Source organism: Apiospora aurea (genome assembly GCF_038362705.1).
Source record: "Apiospora aurea strain CBS 24483 chromosome Unknown utg000011l_segment0_segment0, whole genome shotgun sequence".
In the NCBI taxonomy this organism is placed as follows: Eukaryota; Fungi; Ascomycota; class Sordariomycetes; order Amphisphaeriales; family Apiosporaceae; genus Apiospora; species Apiospora aurea.
Window position 1 is genome coordinate 221,487 of NW_027117398.1, and position 14,165 is coordinate 235,651.

Consider the following 14,165-nt stretch of genomic DNA (forward strand, 5'->3'; position numbering starts at 1 on the left):
TCGACGAGGCTATTACCGCCGAGGATACGCGCTAGCCGGCCAAATCGAAGGCTAAAAAGATCGAAACGCCGAAAAATAGCCGGCAGGTCAAAGATTTAAGGGCTGCGATGCTTAGTATAAAGGTCACCACCGGTAATCTAACTAAAAAGTTACTGTAAAAAAAGCTCGGCAAGAGTATTAATAATTTAACGGCTCGGATCGGCCGGTTAGAATAGGAAAAGGCCGGTCTAGAGGCAGATCTAGAAAAAACAAGGGCTTAAAAAAAGAGGAAGGTCGATAAGGACCCCAATAAGGGCTTTATTTATATAGTAAAAATCAGGGAGGTTCAAGAGGACGTCAAAAAAGGAAGGCCAAGGAAAAAGCCGAAAAGGGGCGCCGGTGAGGTAGTGGAAATTAATGCAAATCGAGCTGGTAGTAAGGGTGACTCTATTATAGTGCGCACGAGCCGAAACAGACCTTAAAATGCAGTATGTGTTGCTCAATTAACCTATCTATTGATGTTGTTGTTGATTTTTATATTTATTTTAGGGGGTCAGTGAGGGGGGGGTCAGCCAGAGGGGGTTGCATCTTAGTTGAAATTGATCCAAATGAATGTTGTATTAACGACTGTTGTCACAGGGAAATGGCGGGTTCCGGCATCGAAAAGCTGGCTACGATCGAGTCGAACTCCCGCGCCATCATCCCACTCGCCGACATCCGCGACCGAATTGTAACCATAGACCAATTGCAAGAAGGTGGACGAGCTACACATGGAATTGTTGAGCACTCGCACGACTCAATACAACTGACACTTACGTTGCAGTCAGAGAGAATTAGGATGCAATCAGAGCAAATTGAAAGAATTGAGAAGCGTCTCGAGGGTCTCCAGCCACCAGACGTCCTTAGCAAGCGGTCCGTCAAAGCCCTGGCACATAGGACAGCGGGCAAGCCGGCTGCGCTGAGGGAGCTATGTGACACCATCTACGATGTACCGGAGCAACAGCCCTACCAGCGTGCACCGCCGGGCCTTTCACCGTACCAGCCACCGGACAGCGTTCCTTTCCCCGTCCAGGGGCGAAGAATGACTTCGGGCACACAAGCGATATGTATCTGTCCTCTCTCCCCTCGCTCTCACCGGTCGAAAATCCACAGGACTGTGCGGTTGGGTAAATTTCACCTCTCCGAAGAACAGGAAACTCGAGGTCATTGGCCGAGTTGCCCGCTCTCAAGGATACAGCCTACCAGGAAGAACCATCGAACCGTGGGCTTCAAGTACACCGGCCTTGCTCGAATCCTGTCCTCCATTGTTGGCGCCTCGTTCACATTGACATCCGGAGCCGGCGGTTTCAGCATCGGTGCGAACCTCACCTATTATCCAACTGTTGACGTCAAATCAGACCCTTCTTTCTGTATCATGAGGCTTATAGATTATTTTTCACATTTCCCCAAAGAGAACAAGACCGGAGCGTTTTTCATGAATGCGTGTATCAAAAGGCTCGAAAGGCTTTTTAATGAGAAGAAAGCATACCCAACTGCAGTTAACGATAAAGATGAAAGTTTGATGCATCTTGCCACCAAAGCGGTACGTTAACATACATTTGGTAGTATGATTAGCTAAATTTCGCTAGGTCTGGTGGTTGGAAAACGATAGCAACAGTCCTTTCGGCCGTCGTTTCCTCAACTTATCGAAACCCTCCTGCGGTATGGTGTACCAGCTATCTCTTATAACAAGCAAGGTCAGTGTACCATTGTAGCCGCAGAAGAGATACTAACAATCGAGTACAGGCTCATCACCGTTGCTCCAGTTCTGCACGAAAGAGCCAACTGAGCTAATTAAAGGGGTTATTAAACAGTTGGTCTTAGCAAACCAGGAAGGCGATTCAGCTGCTTTAAAACCCTCCGCAGTGTATTTCACTGGATATTGTCCGTGGACTAGTAACACGATATTATTATACAACATATCTTACGGTTTTGCAGAAGGTATGCCATGTACAACGTCATCCGGTTTGGTTACATCTTTAAACTAACAACAATAAGCATGCAACTGCGGCCCTTTAAGTATGGCAGTGATCCATAACGATATAAACGAGGTGGCTCGTATCTTGGATCGTTTTCCGGGTTCTCTCCTCGAAACTGATGTTTACATGCAAAGCCCACTCCATTGGCAGCAGCAAAACCTGCAATCCTCTCTCTCCTGGCACAAGTTGCAGACATTGATACCTTAAAGAAAGTCAACATAACTGGCACCAGTGCTCTCGAGGTTGCCATGATACGCAGCGGTGATCGGTGTATTCATGGCACAGGCAGCAAACGATGCCGACGCTGCGGCTGCATCGAGTGCGTTGAGATTCTCCTCAAAGCCGGTTGTTGCGTGAGGATGCACGCATTGGGCGAATACGATGCGGGAAGCAACTTGCAGGAGGTAATGGAGCCAGCATCTGAGTTCGCAAGGCGCCTCTACGTCTATGAGATGCAAGAAGTGCGGAGATATCTTCTTCACACGGACTATTCTGATTCTGATTCGGAGAACTCAACCGTCGATGGGAGCTCGTGTTCCTCCGACCATGACAGCATCCACGGGAACAATAATGAAGCTGAAGAACAGTGCGGCTGGGTATATCAAGAAATTTGCGACATTCAAATAGCCGACCTATTCTATCGCTATGGATTCCGACCGGACCCATCTATTTTTTTAACCTGAGAACCAGGTTCAATGAGTTCGAGTATGGCGGTGATGTAAGCGCGACTTACATCTGCTGGCTAGTGAAACATGGGGCGGACTTGTTTTCTAAGCCATCAACCGGACCGCTTCCTTGCGACAACGACGCTGGGAGTGGGCTCTTCGGCGCGCACTATGCCTTTTTCCTCGCAGGCGAACGCATATGGAACTTGACTTACACACCCGATCACACAGAGTTGGACGCACTGCTTGCTTTCAACAAACTCAGCACAACTGTAGTCTGTTGCAACCTCACAGACGGTTGCATATGCCACTGCTCAACTGGTGGGTGCAGTCCATTTCTATGGATGATGAAGGCGTTTATTCGGCAGTCACAGGAACAGTATTTCAAGACGAATCGCCCTCTCGGCTACATCAAGACCCAAATGGAGTTTTACTACAGTACATGTGGCACGGAGCTAACGGTACGAACATACGAAGCCGCGATCAGATACGCTACATTCCAGGCTTTGGAACTTATCCACATCTGCTGCGATGTGTGGAATATCATAGCAGACCATGATATACCTAACCGAAGGGAAGCAGCAGATGATGTCATCGTCAACGAAGAACAGGCCCCTCTCATCGAGTTGCACGAAACGCTGGTAACAGAGCTCACGGAGATGGCACTTACGTATCTGGAGAGTGAATCTTTTCCAGAATTCTGGGGTGAAATATGGTTGGGAAGGGTTGAGAAGGCGCTGGATAAGCTTAACGGGTGCAACTTGAGTGATGCCGAGAGACGAGGTGCCGAAAACATTGGAGTTCGGTGGTGCGAGCCCCCAACTACCAAGGAAACAAAGACCCGAAACCCATACAAGTGGAATACACCAGAGTGGTATTTCTTTGAGCTGGATCTCATTTGCCCTGATTAGCAAAACCCATGCCAGGGGAGTTACAACAGGGTTTAATCGACTACCGGATGATAGACCGGTCCAGTATTATGCAACTTAGGTACCACCAGTTATTCCCAATTTCATCTGATATGTTGCCATCAACGGTTGTTCCACCATTCAATTACCATTGCATCTATTGGCATTTTTATATGGCTTCAATTTGACGACCGATTAAAGGTTTGATTACCTGCAGCATGAGAAATTTAGGAAACCATGTATCACCACTGACAGCCATGCAGATGCCAAATATTACCCCTATCCCCTTACCCCTGTCACATCACGCGACCACCACAATAAAAACCTAGGAAGCGGCAGCGCGACACAAACGCTTATCAGCCGCCTCGACCCAATCACCACTGCCCACCCCATGCAGGACGTACAGCACCGACCCCGGATCGTACTTCCGCTTCACCGCAAGCAGCCGCTCGTAGTTGACACCATACATCGCGTCCCGCCATTCCGGCAACAAATAACTAACCTCGTTCATGTAGATCCCGCCCCCCGGCCCCGTCGCGGCATCCAACACGTCCTGCACCTCGCTTACGGCCTCGGCCTGCCGCCGCGCCATCTCCGCGGGCGCCGCGCGTGGGTCCCAGGCACCCTTGGGCAGACAGATGAGCTCCGCGTTGCGCCACGCGGTGAGCACCGCGTTGGCCGGGTGCGGCTGGTCCTGCTCCTGGTCCGCGCCGCCGCCGACGCTGCGGAGGGACTGGCACGCGATCGAGTAGTCGGGCAGCCCGCTGATGTTGCGCAGCGCCGCGGTGACGCGCGCGTTGGCCGCGGGGTCGGAAAGGACGGCGCGCGGGATCATCCGGCTCGCCATGAAGCCCGAGTTCTCGATGATGCCCTCCGGGAGCGGGCCGAGGGCGCGGGCGAAGTGCGCGAGGAAGTTGGGCGAGGTGTGGGGGCGGTACTCGTACTCGATGCCGCGCCCCGCGAGGTCGTCGAGGAAGGGTTTCATCAGCGCCGCGGCGGCGTCGGCGTCGGCGCCGGGCATGGTGACGGTCCAGGCGTTGAAGGTGCTCGCGGTCAGGCCGTAGACGAAGGAGTTGCCGCCGGCGTCGGAGAAGGCCGGGAGGAGCGCTTGAAAGGCGCCGACGGCGTTCCAGAACGCGTCGTTGCCGACCCGGGTGTCGTTGAAGGCGAGCGTGCCGCCGCCGATGATGCTATCGGGGTGCACCCGCGCCGTCATGGACAGGACGACGGCGTAGTTGCCCGGCCCGCCGCCGCTGACGGCCCAGTACAGGTCCGCGTGCTCGTTGTCGGGCGTCGCGACGAGGCGCCGGCCGTCGGCGGTCACGACCTCCCACTCGAGCACGTTGTCCGAGCCAAGGCCGTGGCGGCTCGATAGGATCGAGTGGCCGCCGCCCTGGGAGTAGCCCCCGACGATCCCGACGGTGGGGCAGGAGCCGCTGACGATGCGGTGGCCCGTGGCGTTGGCGGCGGCGTACGCTTCGAAGCCTTGGACGCCGGCGCCGAGTTTCATGGCGGGGCCGGTGTAGTGGCACGACGCGTACGCCGGGATGAACTCGGTCGACTTGAGGTGGTGAGTCCACAGGGACAGCGCGCCGGCTCCGGTCGACCGGCCCAGGTAGTCGTGGCCGGTGTTCTTGACGACGAGCCGGATATTGTGGTTAGCTACGAATGCCAGTGCCGCTTTGACGTCCTCGGCGTCCCAGACTTCGATCACGTAGCTGGCGTGGTTGCCCAGACTGCATGGTGCCGAGCGCGGTGCGAAGGCGTCGCACGAGTAGTTCTTGAAACTCATGTCCATGAACTCGCCTGGGACGTCCATACTGTAGCATCCCGAAGTTAGCCGCCGCACTAGAACATTGAAGCTGGAATCGGGAAGTCTTCACTTACCGTGCCAAGGTGGGGAAGTCGAATCTTTTCTGCAACTCGGCACAGGCGGCGGCATCGTACCGGTTGTACGGGACATCGTGGCAGACACTCTCACGCGGAACAGTTTCGGTCAAGCGTCCGCCGACTGTCTTGTTCAAGCTCTGCCAGTCTTGCTGCGTGGGCCAGTCGGGATCTCCAGGGAGCACTCGGCAGGATGCGGTCGCGCCAGGAGGAGTGGCACTGGCAGCAACGCCTGCCGCAAAGGCAGCGAAGCTGAATACGGTCAGGAACTTGCGGTATTTGCCAAGCATCATTGTTCCAATGTGCGAGGAGGACCGAAACGAAAGCAGATATGGGGTTTGAAGCGATAGAAACGCTGGATTGAGATGCCGGTATCCCCAACCAGCCCCGGCCCGTGTGGTGAGACATTTCCTTGACCTTATGTACTAAGATCGAAGCCCTCGACACCGCATCACTGATATGACACGTCACGTCACGATCTTGCATTTGGATGACGATAAACCCCTCCCTGACTTACCATTTAAGCTCGGCATCGCAGGTTTGACCGCAGCTGCATGCTGCAATTGGGGTCTTTAGTTGCGCCAAGCAATGCAGAACTCGTCTAAGAGACCCCTGCACATGCAGGGGGCACGTAACGGTGAAGAGGATAATGAACTAGCTCTGACTTCTCCTAAATAGGTTTTGGTACCATCGTCCTTTGCGCTTCAGGTTCCTGAAATTCCATGGAGCTCTTGTTTGGTCGGATGCCTGTCTTACTTCTTGGAGTAGTTGATTTGCCACTTCAGGGGTAAGCACCCTCTTGATCAGCGTCTCCGCCTTGACGAGCCCAGACGTATGGGGGACAGCGACGTATGCGTTCAGGTCCGCGCCGTGAAGCAGAAGCACTCGCACGAGCTCGCGCGACTTCTCCTTGTCGGGAATGATGTCCATGTGCGTATGCGGAACCCACTCGTTCTTCAGGCTGATGTGCAAGGTGAACAAGAAGTCGGCCCAGACGGTGCGGTCCCCGCCGAAGACCTCGTTCGGATCGGCTCCGGCCTCTAGCAAGTACGCGACTGTTCTCGCGGACACATGATGGGTGTAGAGTGCAGGTCGTAAAGCGTAGTACAGTGCTGGGCAAGACTGGGCCAGCCCGGGGTCGCTCCGGGCTTTTCGCAGCATATTGGGATTAGCCACAAGCTTCTTGTGTACATACGAGAAGAAGTCTATCCGTGCTGCGTGACCGATGAACAGAAACGTCTCATATTGTTCATCTATTGAAGATGTGGTGGCTCTATAGGAGGCCTCTGCAGCATCCAGGATGGGACCAAGAGCTTCCTCTGACACTGGGTTCACCGCTAAAGATCTGGAAGCGAAGAAGAAGAGGGTTCGAATAAGGTGCAGCAGTTGGTCTATGTCGGTCCCCTGGTGGAAAGGGGCAGTCTTCATCACAGCCAGTATGGCGTGGCAAGTCATGAGTGAAAAATTTTCGGTGCCGAGGTTGTGCTGTAGAAGGGACTGTACATCTGCCGACTGGTGGAGGAAGTCGCGAACAGTTCGATGTATGAAGTCTACTTGGTATGTAAAGAACTCCCTGGGGGCTCGGCTTGACACAAGGTTATCGCATTGGACAAGTTCAAGGAGGCCTCGCGAGCGGCCGTCCAATCTGCGCCGTAATTGATCATGCCTCAGTCTTTTCTGCTCGAAGCTAATCTCTGACTGTGCGAGAAGGATAGCGAAGGCCGGGCTCTCGTCTATATCGTCGAGGTAAGAATACACCATCGCCAATAATGGCCTCTCGGCAAGGGTCGCTATTTCGAAGTACCGTGCCATTTGCTCACGGTATATCGGCGCAACCGAGTCTATGAGGTGTTGGAAAAATGGTTCCAAATCTGGCGGAAACTCCAAGAGCCATCGATAAAGAGTCGACACTGAGTCGTGGTAGGTCAAACCCTCTAACAAGGTCCGAACCACGAGGAAGACCCAAAGAAACACCCCCTGAGCACGTTCAACAACGGCGTCTACCACCTGAGAGTATTCCGTGTTCATGTGTGTGAGGGTCTTGAACTGTGGGTGCTCGTTGATTTTGTCCGAGACATACTGCCGGATATCGTCCCGGGTCAAATCTTCAAGTTTGAGCGTCCACTCCGGGTTGGACCCAAACTCGTCAACAAAAACAGTCCAGGGACGGCTCGAGATGCACAGCTTGATGACAGGGGATAACTCTAGCTGTCTCAGGATCTTGATCAAGTCCGAGTGACTGCAGCCCTTTTCTTGGAACTCATCCAGCCCATCGACAAAGAAGCAGAACTTGAGAGGAATCTCTTGGGTGACGATTCTCTGATATAGAACCAATAGATTCTGGGTGTATTGTAAAACATCGGGCTGATCCCAGTCGGGAAGCTCACTTAGTGCGCTCCTCACAGCTGGCATGAGTTCAGGGCATTGGCGGAGAATCTCGAAGAGCAGGGAACGAAGAAGCCCCTCTAGGGACTTTTGCAATGCGGAACCTGCAATCCAGAAGAAGAACTTGGCAACGATGAGCTTCTTATCACCAGCCCATCTCTGAAGGCAGGACGGGGTGCTTCTGCTGCCGCAAAGGAACTTCATAAATGTTGACTTGCCGCTTCCCGGCTTGCCGTACACCCAGAAGACCCCATCTCGGCTCTCGAGCCAATCCCTAAGCCGGTGCCCTGCATCCGTTTGGTCGAATGCCCACTGGAAGGTCTTGGAATGGGCATCCTCGATTTTCCGGTGGCGGGCTTGGATGTTGCTGAAATGCAAGCGATTAAGGATATGTTGGTCTGTACGGACAGTTTCTGCCGATTCACTGATCGCTCTTGTCGCAGATTCGAGCTTCCTCAAGTCGGCAAGCTTGTTCAGAACTTCAGAACGGTCATCCTCGGGTTGCTCCCTCTCACCGACGAGGCCGTTGGTGCGACGGGCAACTTCTCGGCCACTTTTGGTCCCCTTCTCGATAGCCTGGATGAGACTACGTTGGAGTTCTTGAAAATCTTCCCTTCTGTGAAATTCGAGCTTGATGTTCGTAGATTCAATCTCAGCTATGGCCCGCGATATTGCCGTCACTCCTCTCGTAACCTCCTTGCTGATCATATGTCAATTAAATTGCCCAAGCGACATCAGGGGTGCGACATACTGTGTGGCCATCTGGATATGCCTTGTCACCTGGGCTTGGAGGCCACCGAGCCTATCCGTTAAATCCTTTACCTGGCCTTTCCCCCAAGTCTGCCTCAAAGCCGACTGAAAACTGTTCTACCTAGACCGTCCCCCTCGGGCTTTCTGCGCCTGCAAAGCATTCTGTAGCAAGGTGGTGATTTCCTTACTCTCGGCCAGGAGGGTATGCAGCTCTTCATTGGCTTCAACTAGCGCTGGCAGACCTGCATCGAGGGTGGCAACATCTCGGATAAGGCAGTCCACGAACTGGGTCTCGCCACTCAACCCGGAAGCAGAGTGGTGAATACTTCGTGCTTCTGTCAGCAGAGTCCACGCGAAATCGATCACGGCCAAGATGTTGCTTGCCACCCCGAGCGCTGAAAGGGGAACCATTGGTCCTATGGAGATTGGGAGGTAGTGTCGCGGTGGTACGAGACAGGACCCCCAATTGAGCTGTCGAGCGGGGGATATCTGGGCTTATCACTGCAGCGTCGTACTTGATCGACCGCGCCACCGACGCTCATTGGCCCAAGAGACTGCATCTCGAACAAGTCTGCCTTGCACGTCCGCGCAGCAGGCAACAGTGGATATTCTCCATCATGGTGAGCCTATTGATGCAGCCGTAATACAACTGGCATAGCCCCAAGGCAGAGTGGCGGATAGTAGCGATGGCCCTCCGTTGTTCCGGGGGAAGCCAGGAGGAATAGACAGGACAGTGTACGCCAATGGGTTTTATGCTTATTCCACTGGATGCATCTGTCGATGTCTGTAGACAGCAGTCGTGTGACTAAGCACGTTGTAGTTAGCCACCAATCATCCAAACTTCCTTGGACCCGGCCGTGGCGTGCGCCAATCACGTGTTCGCGCCATCGACGAACTCCAACCAGGCGAGGTCGGTAGTTTGATGAAAACAAGATTGAGGCAGTGCTGATGAGCCCCTCATCTGACACCATAATATCAGACATTCCTCATCTTGCACAGTCTGACATGACACGTTCACCTTGGCACCACATCTGACATATGATGTAATCGCTTCCATTGCCAGTACCAGCATTTCGCGCAGAAACATAACCCACCGCCATCATCTACGGCCCGCATCGGAAAGCAATCTGTATCATACAACGCAGCGCATACTTCAGTTGCCCGAGTGAGTTTGTTTGTTTACAAAATGAAATGAGCACCAGAGCTCCGAAGCTGACTCTTAGACCAGGCTCGCATCCATGGCTGGCAAACCCACCAATGCCGATGTCAACGAGGAGGCGACGAGCCTCCTCGGATATGATACCGAGTCAGGAACGACGCTGCGGGGTCCCGAATTGTCACATGCGACCAGGCCTGACAAGGGTCTTGTCCTGGCTTTCTCTTCCGTCGTCCTCGCCGCTTTGGTGGTATTCTTGGTCCGAGATCTTCACCAGGGAGCCGTGCCAGTCTTCAAAATGGCCGCCATAGCCTTCGTTATGATATCGCTGGCGATCATGTCGCGGTTACGATGGATCACCTGAACTGGGAGAAGGTGTTTAGAGGTGGTTTGCGCCGGTATGCACTGTTATAACCGTGTTTATAGAGATTTCTATTTGGGTTTTGGTTTGGGTTTATTCATTATTCGGTATAGATGGTCCTGAAAAGACTGGGTAGCATAGAAACGGAATAATTCACTGCCTGGAATAGCTTACGAGTACTTCCCGGATTTCGCACAAGAAGGGACCAAGCAAACGGACTGTTGGGTTGCTTGATCAAGGGAGAACCTAACAGACCGAATCCGGTCCAGAATTTATGGGACCACGACTCCTTTGCTTTCTTCGCTCGTACATGGTCTGCCTGCGCGATCAACTTCTGCACCTCCTCTGGCTGAAAGACCATCTCTAGCATCACGATCGCGGTCAACGTCGCGCCCCCAGCACCTTCAAGCCAGCAGTCAAGAGAGGCCCCGTGTAGAACAAGCAGCTCGCAGGCAGCGTGCCAGGCCGTCGTGAGATCGGAGTCATCCTCGTCGCGGTTTTTGGTCTCGTACATGGATAACAGGAACAAAGCCCATACCGTGCGCCTGTCGTTGAGGTTCACCTTCTGGTTGGGGTTCGCGCCAAACTCCAAGAGCAACCGGACCATTTTCACGTCCACACTCGGATCCGCTCGGGCTGAATGGTACGGCATCTTGAGTGCCGTTACCCTCCTGGGGCGTAGCGCGTAGTCCAGGAGAGGACGTCCGTGTTTCTTCATCCTCGCTCGGTCCGTTTGCAGCTTCTCCCTTACATAACCAACGAGTCTCGCCTGGACAGTGAGAGCCAAAAAGTTATAGGTGTTACCCTCTTCGTACACATCAAGTCCACGGCGGCTTGGCAAGTCTCTGGCGTGTGCCCAATGGTTCCGTAGTTTCCCAGCGTGGACGCAGTTGACTCGATCCACTTCGTCCAGGATGGGAACCAATTCAGAACCGCCCTCCACCACCTCGTACTCATGGGCATAGTAAAGGAGCTCGTCGACTAAGCCAATTGTCCGACATATGGACCTTTCCCGCCGTTTTCGATCAGAGAGGTCGTTTCGGTCAAGCTTCTTGAGAAGGAAGAGCGTCATGTTGCATAGGGACAACAAGGGGCTATACTTCAAGGCGCCTAGTTCGCTCTTCAACTTTGGAAGATAGCAATCCTGCAGGAAGTCCCGGACCGTTCGGTGCATAAAATCCACAGAGTTGTGCAGAAAGGTAGGGTGAGGCCCCGGGGTAACTGTAAGTAGGTCACCACAGCGGTTGATAATCCGGCTTTTCCATGGCGTTTCGATGCTCGAAAGCTCCGATTCCGTGATTGCGGTCATGGGCGCTTTTATAGCATAATGTGGATTTCGCCGCTCCCTTTCCAGAAGAGAAAATGCGTAGAGGGGCAGGGGCTGGACTTCCTCGAGGGTAATCAAGAATATCTTGGCCATCTCCTGCCTGTAGTGTGGTTCTATCCTGTTGATAACATCTTCGAAGTAGCTTTCCAAATCCTTGGGGAACGTCTCGATAATTTCTTGGAGCTTCTTGCTTGACTCATCGTGGTTGACGGCCTTGACCAGATCACGGGTGACCAAGAACACCCAAAGCCATACGCCTTGGGCGTGCTTCGAGATGGTTGCAATCATCTCCTTCAACAGTGCATCCGAGTTCCTGAGCAATTGGAACTTCTCGTTCTGGCCGAGGGTATGGCGGACATGAGTTTTCATGTCACCCTTTGTGAAGTGCTCTATCGCCAGGGAATACTTCTTCTGCTGGAACTTCCCCTCCAGGAATGGCCTATATCGACTGGAAACGCAGAACTTGACGTGCGGGCCTCGGGATAGTGTGGAGAGTACTTGGGAAAGATCTTCGTCGCTGCCACCGTATTCGTCCAGGCCATCGATGAAGAAACAGAACTTTGCGGACATCTCGCTTCTTTCCGTAATGGATTGGAACGCGGGCCGTTAGATCGTTGAAATCCCATTGCTCGTGTGCAGGGTGATCGTAGCAAATCTGCGGGATCAAGTCCGGCGCTTTACTGAGAACCTGGTAAAGTAACGATTGAATCAAGCCGGTTTTGGACTTTTGCATCTCGAACCCTCGGTTCCAAAAGAAAAAGTTTGCCGTATTGAGCTGACTGGAGCCCGCCCATTGTCTCAGCGCCTGCTTGGTATCGTGATGCGCGGATGCGAACTTCATCAATGTTGACTTGCCGCTTCCAGCCTGGGTGAATGTTAGGCCAAGCATTTGGAATTGCCACATGTCTGTCTTACCTTGCCACCTATCCAGAACATGCCACTGCCGCCTTTGAGCCAAGCCAAGAAGGATGTTTGCGACTCGTCAAACAGCCAAGAGTTCGTAAATTTGCCGGCATCCTCAACGTTAGACCAGCGACGATATATTAGCTTGAAATGGAGGCTCTGGATGACCCCTATCTTCTTTTTCCAGTTGCTTCTCTCCCTCCGAAAGCTCTCCAGCTTAGTGACAAGACTCCTGAGCTGCGCAGCTTGAGTATCAAGGTCAGCCGATCTCTCGGATAGTCGTAAGATGTTGCCTTGGATGTCGTCAAAGCGTGAGGAGAGGTTTATTGCCAGTCCGTCTTTTGATCGACTCAGAGCCTCAATCTCTGCCATGGCGGCCGATTGACTATGCCTGTGTACAGACGGTGCGGCTGTCAGTGCTCGTTGGGACCAACGTGGTATAATGGAATGAACGACGAGGTATTCAATGGTTCGGAAGGAAAGTTGATCACTTGCTCTTGGAATACCAGCTTCATGTTCTTCCTTACCCCGCTGTCGAGTAGTATCAATTGCTTGCACTTTCCAGCCACCTCGTTCCTCCTCAACCTCTGGTAGATGACCACCCTTGTAACTTCAAGAGTCTTAGAGTGGCCATCTCGTATCTTCAGTTTGTCTAGAACCTTTTCAAGTTCTGTCGCAATCTTGACGCACTCATTCGCTAGACGCGTAGCCGCCAGCTCGTCTTTGCGAAGATTCCGCTTTTCATCGACTCGGATTTGTTGCAATGCGAGGTTCTTCTCCCGTATGTCTGCAACGACGACACCGATTCGATGGAGCTCAACCGGTGTTTCGTTGCGAGAGTCGTAGAGCGACCAACCAGCAGAGCCAATCTTGTACGCGAGATCGAGGAGGCCGCCTATGCTGGCTAGCAGCCCTATGATGTCTGCCATCTATCCCAATCAAGCGCTAGGCGGCGGGAAAGACAAGTGTGGGTAACCAGCGTTGATGGACTTTGCTCTGGCGTGTAACGACCAAGTTCTCACGCCTTTCTAAAGGATTCGCAGCTTGGGTTGGTAAGCTGACGGTCGACCCATCATCAAGCAACAACCCTCGCCTCACAGCCTGATCTGACACGTTGGCATTTCGTCTGACATGTTACGTAATTATTTTAACCGACGATAACGTTGTATTTTCCCAGCCTTTCTGACGCCTCAAGTCAGATAGGCCAGCAGAACAAAAACACTCACAAAGCATCAAAACGAAAAAAAGCCTTGCCACATCCCTCGCGTACAACCTACCTGCAGGTCCAGTATCTAAAAGGGTATTGCGTGGCTGGAAGTTATCTCAAGCAGTGCATACCTCTTTTGCGGTCTATATTATTATTATTATTATTAATAGTACGCCGTATGCCGAAGGCCTTCGGTATATCTATCTAGTTCCTCGTGTAATAAACCGTGCCGAAGCTGGATTAAAAATACACGCTGTTAATATCGTAAAATCTACTTTACGTGCTCGACGTTACCATGCTGGTTTTTACTTACCAGCCTAGTGACCCTTGTTTTAAGGCTTAAAAAAATTATTTAGGTTCGGGTAGTCCCTTAATCTTTATTATTAACTTATATAGCGGCAGTCGACCGGTCCGTAAAAGCCACTTTGCGATAACTTTCGCCGTATCTTTTTTATAGTAAGCGCCGCTAAATCGCGACGAGTTCGCAGCGGATTAAATATTAACTGTTTTATTAACTATTTTTGTTTTCCCTCGAAGTTTTTATAGTATAAGATTAAATGTTCGGCTATCTCCCGTCCTTTACCGTAGTAATATAGCGGCGTCGGAACGTTTAGAACCC

At 52.5% G+C, this 14,165-nt stretch overlaps 5 protein-coding genes across 5 annotated transcripts; 2 read left to right on the forward strand and 3 right to left on the reverse strand.

Moving 5' to 3' along the window:
* Positions 1-622: 622 nt before the first annotated feature.
* Positions 623-3,573, forward strand: PG986_015078 (uncharacterized protein; the record flags this gene model as incomplete). The annotated part of the gene is made up of 4 exons (XM_066851300.1): positions 623-1,561; positions 1,608-1,715; positions 2,132-2,583; positions 2,688-3,573. 4 exons carry the CDS (start codon positions 623-625, stop codon positions 3,571-3,573), a joined length of 2,385 nt encoding a protein of 794 aa, XP_066692389.1.
* Positions 3,574-3,895: 322 nt separating this feature from the next.
* Positions 3,896-5,750, reverse strand: PG986_015079 (uncharacterized protein; the record flags this gene model as incomplete). The annotated part of the gene is made up of 2 exons (XM_066851301.1): positions 3,896-5,390; positions 5,458-5,750. 2 exons carry the CDS (start codon positions 5,748-5,750, stop codon positions 3,896-3,898), a joined length of 1,788 nt encoding a protein of 595 aa, XP_066692390.1.
* Positions 5,751-6,111: 361 nt separating this feature from the next.
* On the reverse strand, positions 6,112-8,604 carry PG986_015080 (uncharacterized protein; the record flags this gene model as incomplete). The annotated part of the gene is made up of 3 exons (XM_066851302.1): positions 6,112-7,298; positions 8,268-8,542; positions 8,594-8,604. The coding sequence occupies 3 exons, from the start codon at positions 8,602-8,604 to the stop codon at positions 6,112-6,114; spliced, it is 1,473 nt and encodes a 490-aa protein (XP_066692391.1).
* Positions 8,605-9,830: 1,226 nt separating this feature from the next.
* On the forward strand, positions 9,831-10,112 carry PG986_015081 (uncharacterized protein; the record flags this gene model as incomplete). Its single annotated transcript, XM_066851303.1, has 1 exon — positions 9,831-10,112. The coding sequence occupies one exon, from the start codon at positions 9,831-9,833 to the stop codon at positions 10,110-10,112; it is 282 nt and encodes a 93-aa protein (XP_066692392.1).
* Positions 10,113-10,127: 15 nt separating this feature from the next.
* Positions 10,128-13,268, reverse strand: PG986_015082 (uncharacterized protein; the record flags this gene model as incomplete). The annotated part of the gene is made up of 5 exons (XM_066851304.1): positions 10,128-10,153; positions 10,284-11,994; positions 12,035-12,301; positions 12,352-12,949; positions 13,030-13,268. The coding sequence occupies 5 exons, from the start codon at positions 13,266-13,268 to the stop codon at positions 10,128-10,130; spliced, it is 2,841 nt and encodes a 946-aa protein (XP_066692393.1).
* Between the last annotated feature and the right edge of the window lie 897 nt (positions 13,269-14,165).